This window comes from Zootoca vivipara, chromosome 7 (genome assembly GCF_963506605.1).
Source record: "Zootoca vivipara chromosome 7, rZooViv1.1, whole genome shotgun sequence".
Classification (NCBI taxonomy): Eukaryota; Metazoa; Chordata; class Lepidosauria; order Squamata; family Lacertidae; genus Zootoca; species Zootoca vivipara.
In genome coordinates, this window is record NC_083282.1 from 63,883,035 (window position 1) to 63,904,314 (window position 21,280).

The 21,280-nt window shown below is 43.1% G+C and overlaps 1 protein-coding gene across 10 annotated transcripts in view; it reads left to right on the forward strand.

The window, feature by feature from the left end:
• Positions 1 to 2,851: 2,851 nt before the first annotated feature.
• Positions 2,852 to 21,280, forward strand: part of PPP1R12B (protein phosphatase 1 regulatory subunit 12B) — a 105,392-nt gene continuing 86,963 nt past the window's right edge. For 9 of the 10 annotated variants that reach the window (XR_009557927.1, XM_035122901.2, XM_035122902.2 and 6 more), the window contains exons 1-2: positions 2,852 to 3,263; positions 20,773 to 20,903. Coding sequence is in view for 8 of the 10 variants with exons in the window: in XM_035122901.2 (XP_034978792.2) it covers positions 2,988 to 3,263; positions 20,773 to 20,903 (407 nt within the window). In the remaining 2 variants the exon portion in view is untranslated. Of the gene's footprint in view, positions 3,264 to 20,772; positions 20,908 to 21,280 lie in introns of those variants that run through there. The other variant, XM_035122912.2, reaches the window with a different exon arrangement.

Sequence of the window (21,280 nt, forward strand, 5' to 3'; positions counted from 1 at the left end):
CCAAAATAAGTTTAGAGGATAATAGTTCATTTATTTTTCCAGCTGAATAAGGTATATGTTTTCATTATGTTCTTTATGTTTCAATGTTTTATTGTTTTAAATCAATTATGCTTCTTTGTGTAATCATGGACAGAAATGAGAGGTAAAGATAAGAAATCCAATCATACCAAAAATCAAATCAGCCAAGACTCAGACAAGGGTCATGAAACTATTTACATGCAATGTCTGCAGTTAGCTATACAGAACAATGTTGGAAAAGAGACAAAGATGAAGCTGGTTGATCAAAGATTGAAATAACAAAATATATTTGGAGCTGTTCTGAAATAAACTCAGTTTCTTTAAAGTCAGGGACAGAAGTATATTTGTGGAGCATATTTCTATACTAAATTGTGACAAAGAGGGCCAGTTCAGTTGCTGATACGGTATTCATCTTCTACTATATAACTTTGAAAGTCGCTAGTTTGAAAGCAATCCTGTTTTTCGTGTTGGGTTAGGGAGTTGACCAGTATAGTGTCAGAAAAAGATGCCTCAAGGACCTACTTTGAACCATGTGCAGTTGTGTGCATGTACCAAATAGCAAGCAACAAAGAACTGGAGTCAGGTACCGTAGCTTGACAGGAGGCTATAGCAGATGGGGAAATGGGAGGTGGGATCAGCAGCACCAGGGACAGCACCAAATTTTGCTCCAGCAGTGGACAACAGGGAAGTGAGCCCTTTTATCCTGCCAGGGGCCTGATGAGTGCTTGAATTTATACCCTTTTAGCTAATGAGTTTGCAGCCTTTCCCCAAGGCAGAATTGTGTGGTCTAGCTATCCTTTCTGTGATCTCAGTTGGGGGTTTGCAGGTGTCTCATTGCAGTTGGGGCTTGGAACATCACACTCCAATGCTATTTTGTTCCTCTTCCATTCGGATATCACCTTCACAACCTTCAGCTCAGACATAGAGTTCCTTCTGTCCCCAGGACCTGCGGGAATTCTTAATCCCAGACTGGCTATACCTTCCCTTCATTCACAGAACTTGTTTGTAAAAACTCCATGATATCATAATGAGTAGACAGAGCAATTGCCCTGCCCCATGCCCAACACACACAAATGCATAAGTAAGAAAATGATCTTCATGAAGGCAAGAAATGGTGCAGGTTAGACAGCAGACCAAGGCATGACATCCTCAGTTACAAGACTTCCTTGCTTTATGGGAAAGTCGAGAGTGCATGTTTCTCCAGAGGGAATGGGTCTGCCCCCATCTGCAGAGGTGGAATCTCATTCTAGGTGATAATACAACACCCTCCTACTTAAGCCCCCAGCTCCACTGTGTCAGCTCCTGGCTGGTGTAGCTGAGGGCTTCAAAGACTGGTCCCCTTGGGAATACGCAGGACTTTGGCTCCCTGTTCCACCCCCCCCCCAAATGCCCCATTAGAGGGCTTTATGCTTGCTATCCCAGGTGATAGGGCACAGCTGGAACTTCCACCATGGTGGATTCCCCCCCCCCATCCATTTGAGATGTCCCTCCTTCCTATCATCAAAATCAGGATGTGAGTGTGTGTTGGGATCACACTCCTTGCAGTGTTAGTATCAGAGGCTGCTCTGCCATAAGCACATAGATATATTATCTGCCTTTTAAAATGGCTGCCATGTTGTGAATATGCTATTTATAGTGATTCTGGGACTCCCCCACCAAACAAATGGTGACAGGTAATTAAAATAAAGCCCAATGATAGCTATAATGTGTGACTCTCATTTGGCCAATTATTAAATTCTCAAACAAATGCCAGGTATGCTAAGAGCTAAACCACCCACACGATGGAGCTAATGAGGCGAAATAAGTATCAAAGCAACATCTTAAGCTGCCTTACACATCCCAATACCATCCAAGACAATGTTGCAGAAACATGCATTATCCCACAGGCTTAGCCAAGGGGGACGGGCGGGGGGGGGGTGCAGCTGTCCCCTCTAGATCAAGTAAAACAATATAAATACTTAACGAATTGACCAATCACGTTGGTTCTGCCCCCCCCCCCAAGTCCTGCCCGCGCTAACAAAAATCCTGGCTACGCCCATGCATTATCCTACTCTTAACCCCGCAGAAGGAAGATCTCTTTACTCCATTGAATCATTTTTATTATTCCTGTTTATGATTTATACAAGTTAATCAGTTTTGTCTGCTTTGCATTCTGTGTTTGCAAAAGCAATTTACTCTTTCTCCGTTTGGCTGAAGCTAAGAAAAAGTTACAGGTAGGTAGGTAGCCGTGTTGGTCTGACGTAGTCGAAAAAAAAATAAAAAAAATGCATGCACACGAAAGCTCATACCAATGACAAGCTTAGTTGGTTTCTAAGGTGCTACTAAGAAGGAATTTTTTATACTCAGCGCTATGCCACGGAAGAAGTGAGCTTTTAACGCAAATCTTCCAGCCCCCAGTCTAATTCCATTCTTCATCTTCTTAGGCAGCCATTCCTTATCCTGGTGTATAAATGCAACGAGCAAAGGAAAATGCTGCCTAAATATGCTCATGTGGCAGCACAATTGCTGCTACAGGTAGTAAGAATAATAACAATTCAGCATTTCCCCTTTGTTCAAGGCACTCAGTATCTCGGGGATAATGCCACAATAACTACCCACCCACCCACCTTTCATTCCTTCTCTCACTTTCAATCTCCCTCTTTTCCTACTTCCCCGGACAAAAAAAAAAGGTAACCTGGCAGACCTGGCGACGCAGAGGATCCTGGGAGGCGTAGTCCTCCCAAGGATCCCCACCGGGGCAGCCCCCTCTCAGAACTACCTTTCCCATGATGCTCGGAGGCGCCGTCTGCGCCCGCGCCGAAGTCAACCTCGGCGCTGCGGGCGAGGTGGGGGGACGGGCAGGGGGAAGTTGTAAAGATGGCGGCAGAGCCCGTTCGCTCTTCCCCGGGCTGAGGCGTTCGGCGAGGGTCCCTGGTGTGCCGAGAGCGGCGAGGCGGTACCGGCGGCCCAGCAGCAGCGGTGCTTCCGCCATGTCGGAGCCGGGGCACTTGGGGGTGAAGCGGGCCGAGTCGGCGCGTCTGCGGCGGGCGGAGCAGCTGAAGCGCTGGAAGGGCTCCTTGACCGAGCTGGAGCCGGCTGCTCCCGTCCGGAGCCGGCGCCGCGGCGGGCCCCGCGTCCGCTTCGAGGACGGCGCCGTCTTCCTGGCTGCCTGCTCCAGCGGCGACACCGAGGAGGTGAAGCGCTTGCTGGCCCGCGGAGCCCGCCTCAACACGGCCAACGTGGACGGGCTGACGGCGCTGCACCAGGTATCCCGGGGAGGCGAACCTCCCTCCCTCGACCTGTCAGCCCCTCGGGCAGGGATTGGGAGGCGAGGGGGGGGGGAGAGGGAGGGGATGGGCGCACAGGCCGACCCTTCCACCCACCTCCAGTTCTCCCGCACCTTATGAATGATAGCATTGCCCCAGCCATTTCCCATTGCTTTTAGGGTAAAGACCTATAGATAGGATGAATGGGGGAGAGAAGGCGGCTTGAAGGGCAGGTCAACAGAGCCTGCCCGCTGCCTTCTAGTGAACTGGGATCAAAGTTTTCTCCATCATTCCCCCCCTTTCCCTCTTTCACCACCACCACTCTCTCCCCCCCCCCGCCTCTTCACCTAGGATTGACCCTTTCGCAGGTGGAGTAACGCTATTATTCCTTGTGGGAATAGTCAGCAGTGCACATAGGGTTGTGCCAAGGATCCATGGCATGATTCATACCCTGCAGGATCTGCCTCTCTCACTCCCCCCCACTCCAATTTTCTGGAAGGGCTGCACTTTCTTTACTGCATATCCCTGCGAAGTAGTCTTAGGTGAGAGCTGGCTTCACTTTGCAGACACATCCTCGGCCCTCGCTGGGCACTGTAGGATGGAGAACAAGTAGTGCCTTGTTTTGCTTGTGGATGGCAAGGTGCATGGTGATGGCATTGCAGCAGATCCTGGGCATCAGTGGAACTTGAAATCAGCTAGTTTTTCCTCTATTCTCCTTGAGTGCAGCCTTTAAAGTCCTTGTGCCAGTGAACATAGCTAACCTTTCTGTGGCTGTGCCAGTTGAATCACACTTCTCTCAGCCGTATCTCTTGTAACTTACTGCTCTCTGTCAGCACCATACTCTTCTCATTTATTCGTTCTGGCAGGGGTTTTGCTATCTGGATAGCAATATCCACCCAAATTGTGTTTTCTTTCTCCTATTGCAGCACAAATGCAATGTTCTGCCATTTACTGTGAACACACTTAGATTCTTTTACCAGAAATCCTCTGGGGGAAGATAAGACCATACAAATAAATTCAGTTAGTCTTAACCTACCTTGTCTCCTCTTTCATCCAAAAAGAGAGAGGATTGAATATATGGGCAAAACAGACTTGGCTGAAAGGCCCCCCCCCCCCAAATAAAGATCAGGGCAAGGTCAAACTAGTTTGGTAAGTGTGGACTAAAGTTTCATGTTTACAGTTTAAATTGTGAATTTGTTTAATACTAAGCTACCTTTTTCGGTCTTGACCTACGGGAGAGTTCATAACTTGACAGTAAAAACCTTATCTGTCACAGCTATTTATAAGAGGGACTTCCCTTCCTTACATTCTGCCCTTTCACTTACACGACTCTCCAGAGTTCTAAACCAAGGCACTAGATTGGAAGATACCATTACAAACTAAGAAGCTCTTTGAAAAGTTATATTTGGCCTGGCCATGGTTTCACCTTAAGGTGTTGTTGTGCTTCAAAAGCATTGAAATCTAATGAAATTAGTATTGTTCTTTGTTCATTTATGAAGCATTGTCAGTAACCTCAAGATTATGATTTGGCTACTGCTTTCCATATAAGAGTTGCTGTGATACTTTTGACTTTCAGAACCTTTTCTCTTGGCAACCTTTACAGAGACCACAAGGTGCCAGGGTCTGAGATAAGCAACATGGAATTCTATTAATAGAATCCCTAATGTACTGCAAGTACAAAAGTATCCTGGGAGGATACTCTTAAAATGACAAAAGCATCTTCATAGTGCAGTAGATAAAACATTTAAGACATTTAGAAATATCTAAATAACACATGTGTGATTCACTTGTCATGCAAACTGAATTTATATGTAATCATATTTAAGTGTTTGATATTGTGAGTGACTAGAACACGTTGCCTTGATATTCTCCTGCTACTTACCCTGAAATGATAGGTAGAAGTTTCATTGAGTGCCCAAAGAAGACTGGTATGATCTTTATAATCCATCCTGATAAGTACTGAAGAGCATAAACAAAGTTTCAGTAATGTGCAAAAGCATAAATTATGCATAATAAGCACATTTGTACTTATTTTGGCATAATTTCGGGCATGGGAATGATGCAGGAAATGCATCCCTGATTCTAAATCTTCTTCTTTGGTGATCACTCATAGCCGAGTAAGATTGTCTTCCATAAACACGGTTTTAACAATGAGTCCGTAAGTGACTGTGGAGGCCAATTCTGGACCCACACATCCTTCCACAGTGGGGACATTGGTTCCTGGGCGGGAGTTGACCACAGTGTGGATTTCCCAAGCGTGCCTTCCTCTTAGCACGTTTCTCCCTTGCGTTTTGGGTTCGAGTGTCTTTGAAGTCCATGACACCTTTGGTAAAGGCTGTTCTGATTAGTGGAGATATGACTACTTATTTACCTTTGAGTTTCATTTCCCAAGAAGCATATATTTACATACTTACATAAAAGTTTTAAAAATGAAGAGCTGCTGATTTCAAGTACGGCACTAAATGTTCTGCTTGCCAGTAACTCTAGAATTCAATGAATCCTTAATATAGGTGTAAGGGTGCTGTTGCGGCTACTCTCGAGTAAAGACGCCCGAGTTCACTCTGTCTTTGAGAGTTTTATTGTGCATAGTATTTACAGTGCAGAGATAGCAGAAAACATGACTTCTCGGTCACTCGCAGAATCTGGGAGTGGACATTTCCTGTTGCGTGACCAGCATGAGAGTTTGGGCACCCCAAAACGCTTCCTCCTGACCTTACGTTTAGTGGCACACCTTAATTCGGGTGCCGGAAGGGGCTGCCTGTTCCCCTCCACCTCTTGGTCAAGGCGGTGCAAGGGCTCTCCCACATCGCTGAGCCCTGACACCTCCGTCCCGCTAACTTCCTGATTCCCCTCACCTGACCCGCTGCTGCTGCTCTCACTGGGCGAAGTGCTGGTCAACAGGAGGGGGGGAGGGTTCCCGGTAGGAAGGTCCCCTGACAATAGGTAAGAAATCTTAATCTGAAGAGTAGTACAGCTTGCCATATAGTCAAACCCTTTTAAGGCCTTACGTGTGATGTTCTCTTGGTACACCATATTTGGTAGCACCTTGATCATTCTTAAACTAAAAGCATTGTGATCTCCAAATGTATTTAAAACATAATTGAGAAAAATGGAGCTATGCATGCTCTTGGGGAAAAGTGTCTGATTTTGCTGCTGGTCGCATCAGGTTTGAAAGGATGTGACATGTGAACAATATCTGTGTTTTGTTGCACATAGCCAACTGTTATGTTTTGCCAAGCAAACACTTCCTTAATATTAGAAAGCTCTAGAAATGACTTTCAGCCTTACATGTGGGCTGAAAATAAAGTGTTGTACCAGTTGAGGGATGTGACTGATATAATGGTGACATCCCTCTCCTTGGCTTGGATTTTTGTGTGATCCCACAGAGGTAGGCATAAATCCTGTGCAATCTTGAGTAAACTGGAAATCATTCCATTCTATTTCAGGGAAGTGATCCCTGGGCTATGTACATTGCCTTCTGCTCAGCTATTGGCATGGAACATACTCTGTTCTGTGGACTTAGCAGTTGTGCTGAATTACTTTATGGTTGAGATCCCTCAGAAGGTCAGAATCATATGGGAACATCATCTGGAAAATATTCCCACCCCCAAATATTGTGCTGATCATTGTTCTCCTCATTGTGACTCTGCTGGTCTCAGCAACAGGCTGAGCACAAGGACTTCATGCCATGGGCTCTGCTGCTAGCTGCTCTCAATTACTGGCTTTAATACTTGGCAAGCCCACATCTCACATTCTGTGACATTGAAGAGCTTACCATGTCCTCTTCTGTTTGGTGTGAATTCTTTGCTGCCATATCTAGTGTACTGTATTTTCTTCTGCCCCCCTCCCTTCCTGCTTCTGTCAGAAATGGTGTGTGATGAGCGTTCCAAGTGTTTTCTTTAGTCACATGGAAGCACTTTATAAAAACAAGCAGAGAATATCTTTTTAAAAAAGCTATCAGGATCTAATAGATTCTATTTACTTTACAGGTGCAATTCAAAGTTCTGGTTTTGACCACTAAAGCAGAGGCTATTTTTTTGGATGTCCCCTCCATTTTATGTGTGGTAGATGGCTTCATGGAGGTTGACCTACTCAGTGGTGGTAACCTGAGTTTGGAAAGCTCTTTTCATGGAGGCATGCTTGGAATCTGCCTTGATGTCATTTCAGTACCAGGCAAGACCCTTGCCCCTCTCTAGCTTTTAAATCCTGTGTACATTGCTTTTATGGTGTGGATTTAAAGAGATCATTATTTTGTATTCTGTGGAATACTAGATAGCGGGTGCCCTTTTCAGTTTAGTAAGAAATTCTCAGTTTTTCTTGCAACTTCATTTTCTGTTCTATAACTATAACTGGAATCAGCTGCTTTCGAAGACAAGCTTGTGTCTATTTCTGAATCTCATTTATTAGATTTATCAATCTTCCATTGTTATCTCCTGGTTGATTTATGCTTTCCTAGTTGAGTTAGGAATTTTTAAACGTTTTTGTACTTTGCCTGCACTGGATTGGATCTTGGTGTTTTAGAGGTCATTCCTTGATCTCAAAGTGAGGTGTACTGGCCAGTTGTAATATTTAATTTCAAACATTCACTTTGGCTGCAATACTAGACCCAATTACTAGATAATAAATCCCATTATGACCTTAATGGGATTAACTTCTGAATCAACATGCCTAGGATTGTGCTGTTAATAGCTGTAGTGGGAGACAACTTCTAGAGTTGTAAGATAGAAATTGGGCTCTTTTGCATCACAGTTTGCACTATATTTTCTGCTCTTGTGTATTCTCTTACCTGCACTTAGGCCACTCTGCCTTGCCCCTATACTTTATTTGTAAGTGGCAGCTATACCAGGGTTGGGACACTGGCTTTGTGGCACTGCCTCAATGTGCTAGCCACCCCCTCATGTTGCTGACACAAGGAAGTAGATAGGAGGTGTATTTTTGGAATTCTGAGGAAAGGAGGGTGTTCCTTTCTGTCAGTAAACATACCAGAAAGTAGGCTTCATTGGCTGGCATGCAGTGTCTTTCCACCACTTTTGAAGGGAGAAAAGAACAGGAGACAGTACCATGGCTGCCTCATATCAACCAATAGCAGCTATCTTTTTACAGCAGTAGTTCCTCAATTGCTCTGGTACCCACTATAAAAAGTAATGGGAACCTGTGGCTAGCAATTGGTGCCACACCAACTGCTGATGGAAACAATCCCCTTTTCTTCCTTAGTATTCTAAAGATACAGTGTGTAGATATTTTTTAGAAGGTTGATATGGACCCAGCTATTGTTTAAATGAAAATGTTTGTTACTTACATGGATGTCATAGTTCTGTTTAGTGGTACAATGTGACAGTTTGGGCATGGTAACTTTGTCCACTTGTAAAGGATTTAAGATTCAGAAAACTTAAATTGAAAAACAACCAACATTTACAAATTTGCTTCCTAAGGACAATAAATAAAACTATGCAGTGGTCCAATTACAGTGAAATCTTTGACTGAAGAATGATCACCTGCTGTTAATCTTCTGTTTGTCAGTGGCCTTTCAGGTCCTCACTGAACTTGGCTCTTGGATATTCTGAAGTACTGAATTGATCTGACACAGCAACTGCTCACCATCCATTTCCGGACTATATGAAAAACAGGCTTCTATTTATAACTTGTTCACTTTAGGCTTCTAAGCTACTGTTGTTTCTTTGCAGTGTCTTGACTTTAATTTGATCTACAAAGGTCTCACGAGTATCTTACCAGCCCTGTTTGCATGCAACAGTGAGCCATGTTTAGAATCAAACCATGTCTTACCACAAACAAGTAGCATGATTAAGCACCGTGCGTTTCTACACTCACCTCACTCTTCCTTTTGCCTAGTCAAGAAACAAAACCCTGAAGCAGCTGGCTTAGCATTATGTTTTAGGTTACTTTATGTGTTTTGTTTGGAGAGAAACCACAAGCACTGATTTGCACAAAAAGCCAAGCCAGCCACTCCAGTGTTTGTATTACTAGCTAAGCAAAAGGAGCAGTGAAGCTGTGCAATTGAGTAGCATGTGCTGCCATATTGAATCTTCAACCTGTATGTGTTTAGGATTGGAGTACAAGCTCTTTGAAGCAGCAGATGCTCTAGTTTCTTAGAAGAAAGAGTCTGCTCAGAATCTTGCTTGTGCCACCGTATGCCAGGAATAGTGCACCTGTAACCCACCAGATGTTTGGCTCCCAATTCCCATTCATTGTAGCCAGCATGGCCAGTGGGCTGGGATGATGGGAGTGGCAGTACAACAACACTTGAAGGGCACTGGATTGGAGAAGGCTACTGTAATGTCAACATAACACTTTATTTCTTTTGTTGTGTGATGTGGCATTGATGTCTGTCTGGGCTTTTTCCCTCAAAACCTTTTGTGCTGGGAGGAAAAAAAATCTATCTGAATGGCTGTCTTATTGAGCAGAAGACAGAAATGTGAAAGCCCTGGGAATGAGGTTTAACCCCTCTCCCTTTTGAGGTCTGCAAAAGAAAAGAAAAAAATGGAAATTAGGTGTGTGAGAGAGAAATAACTGCTTTCATGAAGTATTTTCTATTTTAGAATATGAAACACTTCTCAATGTTTCACACTCCTGCAAATCTTTGACACAATTTGATAACTTAACTAATGACTTCATTACTATGACATTTTACTGAATTACTTGGGGGGGCATACTTAGGATTGTGTGTTGGCACTGTACTTTCCAATGCTGCAGAATACAGAACACCTTCAGGTATTTAGTTCAGAAGTGCAGTCTGGGTGTCTGCCAAAGATGTTGCTGATGCTGGCAAAGTCATTATACAGCATAGTCTTTGCTTTCTACTCACTTTGGATTCCTGTTCTACATTAAGGAAAAAAGCTAAGGACACTTGTGTGAGGTCAACAACATGCCCTCTTGATCCCTGCCCATCATGGTCAGTGAAATCTAGTAAGAGGAGATTGATTGAATGAGTGCAGGGAGTGGTTGACTACATGAAGAAGTTATGCCAACCACCTTGAAAGTAGTGGCAGTGTCACCTCTCCTGAAGGCCAAGTAGTGGTAGTGTCACCTTCCTGGACCAAGAAAAATACCACCTAGTCTTTAATATTCCCTTTCTGGGTAATGCGATTGAGAGGGTGGTGGACAGTCTTTTTGCAGGTATGCCTGGAGGAAGCAGATTGTCTAGACATATTTCAACACTTCAGTCTGGCTTCAGGCCTAGAAACAGCCTTGGTCATCCTGATTAATTAATTGGACAAGAGGGTGAATGGAGCCATGTTGGTTCTCCTTGGATCTCCTAGCAGATTTCAACACCAGCAGTTCCTCTGCTGCCTCTAGGCACAGAAACATCAGGGGACTGTTGCTCAATTGCTCAGGGGCTATCTACTGTGTTATTTAGCATCTATATGAAACATTGTGAGCCATCATCCTGGAATTTGGAGCATGGTACCATCGTTAGGTACCTGTCCATAGCTTACCCACTTAGGCAGTCTTGTCAATCTCATTATGCAAATAGGGAGAGCAGGAGGGATTATGCACAATGAGCTTCCTGCTATTCCTTATTTATTACATTGATTCAATTCAGATGCCATGTTCTTAGTCATATGAGCTGGGGTGGGGGACCTTCTTGACCTGGTAGGCTGGAACTTTTTATCCCATGCCTATGGGCCAACATTGACAGGTGGGTGGAATCGCCCACTTGCCAATTATCTGCTATCATAATGATGTCAGGTGATGGACAGGTGGGTGGTCCCCTCCCATTTGTCAAAGTGGGAGTGTTACTGCCCATCCAGGATTGAACTTGACACACATCAGCTTGAGTGAAACTTTGGGCTCACAGGCTTCACCATTCTCTCTCTTGCAAGTGTGGAACAGGACTTTTGCAACATTTACTTCTGCTATCTGGGAATCCTGTCTTGTTATGTATGAACCAGAGGTTGTGATTTAAAACACTGATCTGTTTCAAAACAAGCCAATTTTAAGTTATGTGTGACAGAGCTAGCTTGTTTAGTTAGAGTTTATTTTAAACCACAATGACTGGGTTGTAATAACAAGTCAAGATTGTCTGGAAGCAAAGCTAAACATTGCACAGATCCTTCTCCCAGGTGCATGGGAGAGGGGAGAGGGCAAGGCTACATCAAGCCTTGCTTGGGCTCCTACCAGTTTGTGAACATAGTATGAATCATGGTTTTGTGTGAATATGAAAACCAGTTCACTGCCTTTGTGCTAACTTATATTTCTTTTGGCATTGTGCATAATTTGATTCTTGTTAAAATATAAGCATTAGTATATTGTTGCTTGCGAAGGGTAGGTGCATAGGTGCAGTGAGTAGCAGTGAGTCAGCAGAGAGTGACAAAATAACCTATGTGGACTGCACTGTCACTATTACTATTACTTAAAGTTCACAATGACACAGCTTTAAAATTGTTTCATTGCTCTTCTGAGGAGTTATACAAGAGTAGAAATTCAGTTTAAGAATGTTCAGGATCAAGCAGCACTTAATGTAATATGGATTTCTTTATGCTAATTCTAGAAAACATTAAGTAGCCCATTAGAAATTGCCCAGTGGCCCACTACTGGCCCACTGTCTAGTGAAATATCAGAAGAAAAATAACTGCATAAATTTGCTTATAGGGTAGACAGTTCAGTTTCTGCAGGAGAAAAAAAAGTCTAGCTCTTAGCTGCTATCTCTGGACTTCATTACATATATTTTTATTTTTTATGCTGTCCTGATATATGAATACTCTCAGGGCACCTTATACAATAAAGCCGATAAAAACATTAAGGTAAAAAGCTTAACAGGCAAACAGAACAGTCCCTGGTATAGGCTTCTGGAGTGGGTTAGGCTGTTGGAAGGCTACTGGTAGTGGTGTTTCCTCCGGCAGTATTCTTACTCTTATTACTGTTAGCTATTTTTGCCATAGGTAAAGGTAAAGGGACCCCTGACCATTAGGTCCAGTCGTGACAGACTCTGGGGTTGCGTGCTCATCTCGCATTATTGGCAGAGGGAGCCAACGTATAGCTTCCAGGTCATGTGGCCAGCATGACAAAGCCACTTCTGGCGAACCAGAGCAGCACACGGAAACGCCGTTTACCTTCCCGCTGTAGCGGTTCCTATTTATCTACTTGCATTTTGATGTGCTTTCGAACTGCTAGGTTGGCAGGAGCTGGGACCGAGCAACGGGAGCTCACCCCGTCACAGGGATTCGAACTGCTGACCTTCTGATCAGCAAGCCCTAGGCTCAGTGGTTTAACCCACAGCGCTTTAAAAAGTGCCACTAAAATGAAATGGATGAGTGAAAGTGGGGGTGGCCAAAGATCCACTGGATCCTAAGTGACATTTCAGCAACTGGAGATAAGTCAAATACAGGCCTTTCTTCTTCCCCCCACTTTCTCCCTGAGCTGCAGGGTTGCAGAGGTGTCGGTGGCTCTGCACCCTAGTCAGAAGTTAGGATTGTTCCCTAACATAGTAAATAAAGCTAGTGGCAGTAAAAATCTGTGCAATTTAAACAATTCATGGGCTATTCCCTCACTTTCTGTTAGCTTTACAGCTTTGCTTCCCAGCCACACGTGATTACCATGCACATGTACTCTGTTCCCCAAGTTTCCCTTGCAGCTTGTTTTGCCGCTGCCACCACCAAATCTTCAACTGAACACCTGTTGTATGAGCCTAGAAATAAAATGTTTCGGGTTCTGCAGTGTTCTTCTCATTCTATTGCAACTATCGCAGCATGCTGCCAATAACTCTAAGGCTCACTGTCAGTTGGGAAGAATGTTATGTTGTGGCATTGGCATGGCTCAGCGGCAGAGCTAGAAGATTAAAGGATACAGAAGTGGCAAATAGAAATGATTTCACAGTACACGCTTGGGAAAATATTTAATGAGGAGCTCACTGCAGAAATAAAGCAGTCATTTAAGCTGCTTATAAGATATTAGATGGTCAAGATTATATTTTTCCATCCTTGCAATCAATATAAAATGTTCCTTGAGGGCCGTATCAAACACTGTAGCTCTATTGGTGCAAGAGACTTATTTAGAGCATGTGTACCCTGCTCTTCTGCCAAAAGCCTTCCCAGAGTGGCTTACATACAGTCAATTAAAACAAGACTTCCATGCATGCAACAGAACTTCCTCTTCCTTTCTCCTTCAGCCTCCTGTGTGCCTGTAAAATTAGCTTTGGAAAGATAGTAGACCCATTTTGGGGGCACGTGATGGAGAGGTTTGGCTACAACCCTTTGTTTGTGGAAGTGCTGTTAAATGGGCACCTGCTACACAGACTCTCCAAAATATTTCTGCCATCTCTAAGACTAATAACAGTTTTGCCTCATTTATCTTGTCAGGTACTTCGTGTTTGAAAATGATACGATTTTTCTTAGGGAACTGTTCACCTTCATGGGCTTCTAGCAATATTCTGAATATGTTTGTTTGCTTTCGGTTATACATGAAGTTCAAAGGTATTTCTGTCATAGGATTTTTGAGTAAGTTACAGGAATATGTCATTCAGGTTTACATGCATCAATATACTGTATACCAGAAGCATCAAGACAATGAATGGACTGAAAATATGTAGTCACTGAGATTAGGTGGCCTGGCTTCCAATGATAGGGAACTCTCTATAGCAGGCATCCCCAAACTGCGGTCCTCCAGATGTTTTGGCCTACAACTCCCATGATCCCTAGCTAACAGGATCCAGTGGTCAGGGATGATGGGAATTGTACTCCAAAACATCTGGAAGGCCAAAGTTTGGGGATGCCTGCTCTAGAGCACATGGAGTATTCAGAAGGCAACAGAAATGTGTTACATCACCTAAGGGCTAATGAGCACACAGTTCGTCACTTTACAAAAAAAAGTTACCTTTTTTAATGGGGATGGGTGTCCGGGGAAAAAGACTGTGGCAATACTGCCCGCCATTGCACCCAATGTCTTTTGACTATATAGGATTTTGTTTTCAGGTGCAATCTCTGAAACATAACCCCTGTGTAAGTTGAGGGCTTTCTGTATTGCAGTCTGGGACACAGTTTGGAGGAGGCAACAACCTGACCCCACCCCCACCCCCATCTCAGGTGCTGAGCTCATTGAGGCAGGCAACACCCTATTGGTGTCTCCATTGCTTTTGCTCATAAGTTTAATGAAACAAACTCCAAAGTAGCTGGCATTAAAATAGCTATGTTTCAGAAAACAAAATTGTACCACATATTTTTTTTATCTTACTAAGGCAAATTTGGAGAGGTTCCAAGCCTTGGACCAGATTTCAAGTTTCTGAGAAAATCCTAGGTTTCACTTTATATGTGCTGTATAATTTGGGTGAAGTTTGAACATGCAAATGCAAACATATAGAAAGAATTTCCCACAATAGTCCTCCCTGTACTCATACAGCTGAAAATAATTGTAAGCGCAGGGTAAATGTTTTGTTGGGCACAGTGCCATTAAATTCTTGACTGATTTAATTTTAACAATAGCATTTTAATCCAGTGTTACAAGGCTTGCGATATATCTATAAGCCATCTGTATGTCAATGAGGTATGTGATTACCATTTTAAGGGGAGAGTGAACTTCAATTTGAGTGGTGTAATAAATGACCTGTCATTGGCAGAGGGAGGTAATATGAAGCATGACTAGTAGGAAGCATTTTGAAAGAATGGGTGTGAGATGGCTAAGACTGTTGTGTCAATAGTGATATAACCATTGACTGTGTACTGACATTCAGCAGGGGTGCCTGGGAAATGTTTAAGACAAGTTCTGACTATCTCCTGAAAAAACATTGAGAGCTGCCTAGACTGAAAAAATATTTGACAACTATATTCCTCTCTGTTGTTGTTCAGAGATTTACCTGACTACTTTCTGGCAGTGCTACTTCTGATGAATGTTCTGAGTGGTGAGCTCTGTGGGGCATGAAGACAAGGGCATACCTTCCAATGCTGACAATTGCTAGTGGTGACAGTTGCAAGGCTATTTTGGGAGTTTTATTCCTTCATTCTTTGAACTCATGTGTCTGCTCCCTGACACTGTTAACCCTGACACTGTTCAGCTGTCGGGAGGCTTGCTTTATGTGAAAGATGCTTGCCCATTCACCATTCAAATTAAAATAAAGAAATAACCACGAGCCCCATTCTATCACACCTTCAGTGGCTTTATTATGATGTGTGGGTGAGAGAGAGAGACTATTAAAACCAGATGAGTGGGTCCAGTTGTATGGATGTTCCCAACTTTAATCAGAAATCAGGTTTTTGCAGATACAGTCATTTAGAGAGTCAAAGCATTGTACTTGTACCATGTGGTCTGAATCTGCACCTAGGCCATGAAGTTCACGGAGTGACCCTGGGTCAGTGTCTCACTCTACTCTAATTCAAGGAATTGAGATGTATGGATAAAATGGGGTAACTCCTCCCATTTTATGCTGAGAAAGTATGGGATATGAATGTAAAGTTATAGAACCCAATGACACTGCTTCCCAAATCACGTGGATTGTGTTTATTGCATTAAGTTATATAGTCTTTTGGTTGGATGCAGAGTAGAACTCTAGTAACTGGACACCAGGGCTGGCTCAGCATGAGGCAAGGTGGGTCGACCACCTCAGGCAGCAGGATCCACAGGGGCAGGTGGAAGTGACTTCCCTGCCCCTCCTGCCCCTAAAAACCCTCCCTGTGGTTTGGATGATCCTGCTGAATGGGGTTGTCTGTCGTGTGTGTGTGTGTGTGTGTGTGTGTGTGTGTGTGTGCTGAAGATGAAGTAGAACTCCAAAACTGGGCCAAGGAATCTTCAGTGAGCAGCTGTTTATCTGGATCTAATTCTTATAATTAAAATGTACAAGGTTTGATAATCAAATGAAACATTTATTAAACCCTTTTGTCAGCAATAGTGTGGTAGCCATTTGTTGTCGCTGTGAACAGGATGTAAAAGGTAGAAGGAATAGAGTTGTCTCCATAATTTTGACCTGATGCTAAAGAGACAACCCATTGTTGTTGTTCTCTACATATTAATATTTAAACTGAAATGTTTTCTCTCTCCAACAGTGCAAGCTGATGCATTGGAGACTTCAAATAATTGCCAACTATGTGGCCAGTTCTCTTTTTGTTCACACATCTTCACTGAAGCATGGTGATGAAGGGCAAATGTAGCAAGTTCTAATTCAGAGGGCTTTTAAGCATCTTGCCCGCAGAGGTTATGAAGTGCTAATTTAGTGATCCATAAAGAATTAACCAAAGTAGTTTCCAAACATCTGTGCTGTAACTAAGTGGTATGAGTAGTTGATTTTTCCATTTCTTCTGAATACCTTTGCATCTCACTATTTTACATGTGGAAAAACAGTAGCCAATGTTTTCTAAAATTAATAACACTTTTATGCCCAAGATTCCAGGAAAGTGTTTAGTGTCCTCTCTTCATGTATAGTGTACACCAATCCCTGAAGTGCTCAGACATGACCATGAAAAATAAATACCTCTAAAGCATAGGACTACAGTTTTTTTAATGTTTTGAATCTACTATATCAACAAATCAAGTTATTGTATTGTAGATTCATTACAGGATCAGGTGGGGATTTAATATTGTTTGTCTTCACTCCAATTTCCATTCCTTAGGAATCAAGTGGGATATTGACTACTTATGACCAAGGCAGTAAGCGATCCAAAAGAATCTAGGCTTTTGTTTTCTTGGATCTCATAAGCTTTCTTAGAACCTAGTTAATCCAGTAATTCGTGGGGAGGGAAGACATTTGCAGTTCCTTTGGCTGATGACCAATCTGAGCAGCTATAGTTAGCCACAGATGTTTTGTAGTGTGGACGGAAGACACTGGGTTGGATAAAAAGAATAGGGTAGAATTACTTCACTAATTAGCATTGTTCTACAGACTCGTGTGTATTTCTAGTAACAAAATGTCTGCAGAATTGTGACATGGTGTATGATCCAGGTTGCAGCACATATGTCATGCATTGAGACATGGGATTTTGTTTGTTTATTTAGTTCAAGATATTTGTTACCCACCCGTCATTGTAAACATACAATCCCATTGCTAGAAGCAGTTGTGGTGGGGAGATGAAGGGGGCAAAAGTTTTTAGATATGTATGTTCCTGTTGCAAAGCAAGCCCTAGCTGCTAGAGTGAATGCAGGTATTCATCGGAAAGGTCTGCAGTGAGGGAATTCCATGTGCCCCAACCATAGTGGTTCTTTTGCAGTCTAGTAACTTATTATGCCTTGGATGTTAGTGTTTGCTTTGTAAATGCATGATCTGGCAACCTAAACGAAAGGCTTGTAAATGCATGAGGCATTTTTGGATTACAGTTCACTTTTGTTGTGTAACAATCTTCCACTTTCCTTTCTTGTTTGGGTCCAGCCCACTGTTTTTCTTTCTTTCAATCCATAACCTCATAGTGGTTTTGTAGCCAGCTAAAGGAAGTACAGTAGTGGTAGGCTGCTTGGTCCTGAATTCTTAGTCCTGCTAACTGCTGTTATCTTTATATGATATAAACTTATCTGCTCCTTTCTTCAGAACCCAAGTGAACCTCCAGGTGCATTCTTTATTTGGACCTAAACGTTTGAAAACTGCCTGTTTTCAGTATTTGATCAAGAGGTATCTGAAGCAAGGAAATACACATAGCTTATTCACTGCCCTTCCCCCTGCAGATGATAAATATGAAACTGTACACATGTCTTTAAATAACTTTTTTTGTGCCAAAAATTAACGTGGTATCTAATTGTTACAAATCATGCTAATGTGTGAACGTGAGACTCAACAAAACTTGTAAGTATCAGGCCTTCCACAGGCCCTAAACAATTACAAGTGTATAGCACTAAAAAACAAGTTTAAGCGGGGTGATTAAAAAATGGCACAGTAGCCAGTTAGCCAGATTGTAGTGATCTTGATCCAATTTGCAGTGTGATCCAAATTGCCGTTATCTTTGGATTAGACAATCTGTAAATGTCTTGTTTCTTACCCTGTTTCCCCTTTTTTAATACGTAGTCAGAAAGTAAGCCATGGCAGGGTTTTTAAGCATTTGAGAAATATAAGACATACCCCCAAAATAAGCCATACTTCTGCTCCGCGGAAACCAACCCCCACAGGCACCTCCACTCACAGAGTCACTCCATGCAGCTGGCACTGCAGGAGCGCGATCAGCTCTGAAGTGGCGCTCCAAGAGCTCCGCTTAACAGCTGATCGCGCTCCCGCCTTGCTGGCTGCATCCCCGCGCTCCGCCTTCTCGTCCATCGCCGCCCTGCCGCTTCTGTGCTTGTCGCCACCGCTGGGCTCATTGCTTCTTCCTTGCCTGGCCTGGCCAAGGAGCTGTGAGCGCCCTGCAGCGGCAGGCGGAGCGCCTGAGCCAGCGGCCTCTGCCTGGCCCGGCCTAGGATGCCTGCTGCCCCGCCACCTGGAACCAGTGGCTGCTGCAGCGCCGAGCACTCAAGAGAACCGAGCAGCACCCTGAGCCAGCGCCCTGAGCTGTAAAAACTGTACCGGTAATAAAAAAAATAAGACATCCCACCGAAAGTAAGCCACCCTGTGTTTTTTTGAGGAAAAAAAGTTATAAGACGGTGTCTTAAAAAAGGGGAAAGACGGTAGCATTGGGCTTTTAGTAATGAACACTGAGAGAGCCATGCTACCCTCCCCCATTTGAAATTTTGCTATAATGAAACGATTTTGAAATGCAGTTTTAGAGAGAGTTGAGAGCATTATCTATGAAATGCATTAATTCTTTACTAATGAGTTGCTCAGAGTGAACAAACTTTTATTGTTGTTAAAAACACTGAAATGTGGCTGGATCAAATGTTACATAAATGGAGCATGGTACTTCCACCTGAATTTGGGCAATGTCCATGTGGCCACACTACAGATATTTGTACCACACCCTGCTCTATTCAGGAGGATTCCTGAGAGGCTGCACATCTTCAAGTGAGAGTCTGCTAGCTCACTCTCTTCCCTTTCTTCTTCTTGCTGTTCACCTCCTAGTTCTTCCCAACTATTGTCCTCCAAACTGTGCCCCTCAGCAAACCATTGTTCCAAATCAACACTACTCCACTGCTCCTGTGGAGTTTCAGGATCCTGGTCATGAGCAGTGGGAGGGGTAGGCTCCCACCATTCCTCATCAGAGTTGTACTCCTCAGCCTGGTCTCTGATATTTGGGGAGAGGTTGGGATGAGAAAGGTATTTGGATCTAACGCTTGATATGTTTTACTTAAATCACATTTTCATGGTTAAGAAAAGGCAGTTATAGCATTTTTTTTAATTCAATGAAAGTATGTTACAGCTTACACTCATTTTCTGAATAAATACCAGATATTTGTGAATCGTTATAGTCTGGTTTTCTGTGTATAAAAATACCATGATGAGGTATACCTGGTTTTTGAGGGTGAGCATAGGTCCATATATTATGTTTGTTGTTGTGGACTTTCTGCTGGACCCAAGGATTAGTAAAATTGTCACAGGGTGCTAGGATCAAGGAAGTAGCAATTTATAACTCCCTGGGATAATTTCTGGGGCCATATATGTGATCATTCATTTTTATTTTATACTCTCTGATTATTTGAGCACAATAACTTCTGAAATTTAAAATGTGTGACTTCAGCAACCAAACAACACAAGTATTTCCTTTCCGTTGACTTTTATTTTCTGATCTGCTTGGTAATGAAGCCTTTCTAGCCCTGGGATGGGGAGGTAGAACAAGGTGAAATTGTAATATGAATCACCCCCCCCCCTTTTCACTTCTAATACTAAGAAACCTCATGCTGCATGCCTTGGAGTTGTAGTGCAGGTTCTGAAGGCTGAATTTTAGGCAACTGTGTTCTTATATTGAGTTCAGAGTAAACTTAGCTTCACCAAGTAAATTTGGCTTATTGTAAAGTACCCCTTTCACTCCACTGTGTGCATTGTTTAATTTCCTTTTCAATCTTTGCCTTTTATAATTAATGTGTTACCCACTCAGATTCAAAATAATGTTGATCTGCTCACTACAAAATATTTCTCTGTGTTCAGCATGGTAGAACAAAGACAACTGATAAAAATTAAGCGATGCTTTATTTTTAATTATGAAAGGATGACATGGTAAGCTATTAGTACAAAATTCTTTTTCTTCTTCTGTAGCTTGATATAGAAGGAGGACAAGTGTCCAATCTGCTATTGTTCTGATTTGTTTGATGGAGAATTTATCTGAATTCGTGCTTGGGATTCATTGCCTTAATTCTCGCCACATTTCATTCCATTGAGTGTACTGACACATTCTCTTTCATTGAAGCTTTCCTGGAACAGCATGTTCCAAACCTTTCCCTGCTCCATGGAATTTCATGCCATTCCTAAATCAAATACCGAAAGATCACTTTACGGTGGGTTCAGCCTTCAGCTCCTTGGAGGTGGGGAAGTGACGGCAAAATCTTATGGAGATGTCAGAGGGGGGCTGAAAGATAGGCAGGCTCAGTATGGTTGAGATGCCCCTGGTATCATTTACAGTTGTTAAAACGGTAGTAGATCATTAATTTTAACACCTTGACCTCTCTCTTTCCTTTCCTTTCCTTTCCTTTCCTCTCCCCTTCCCTTCTTTCCCCTAAGGCATGTATAGATGAGAACCTGGACATGGTAAAGTTTCTGTTAGAATACGGAGCCAATGTAAATCAGCAAGATAACGAGGGCTGGACCCCACTTCATGCGGTTGCATCTTGTGGCTATCTGAACATAGCAGAGTGAGTGAGTTTCAGTGTGACCTGGATACTGGAAATAATTAATGATTTATCTCCTTTTCAGAGAGGTGGGTGTGAGGGGGGGGATGTATGAATGGTTGATGTATCCTTCTGGTTACATATCCTTCGGGATACGCACGTGGCAAACCTGGAAATATTTTTCCGGGTTTTGCGTACATGCGCAGAAGCGCTCTACCGTGCCGCATGTTTGTGCAGAACAGGCACCTCCGGTTGCGAAAACCTTGGGATCCGACTGGAGCTCCGAAATGGATCTCATCCGCAACCAGAGGTACCACTGGACTAATTTAAAATGACAGATCCAATCATGTGTCTAAGCAAACTATAACCACAGTAGTTCAAAAAGGATGCATATTTCCTTT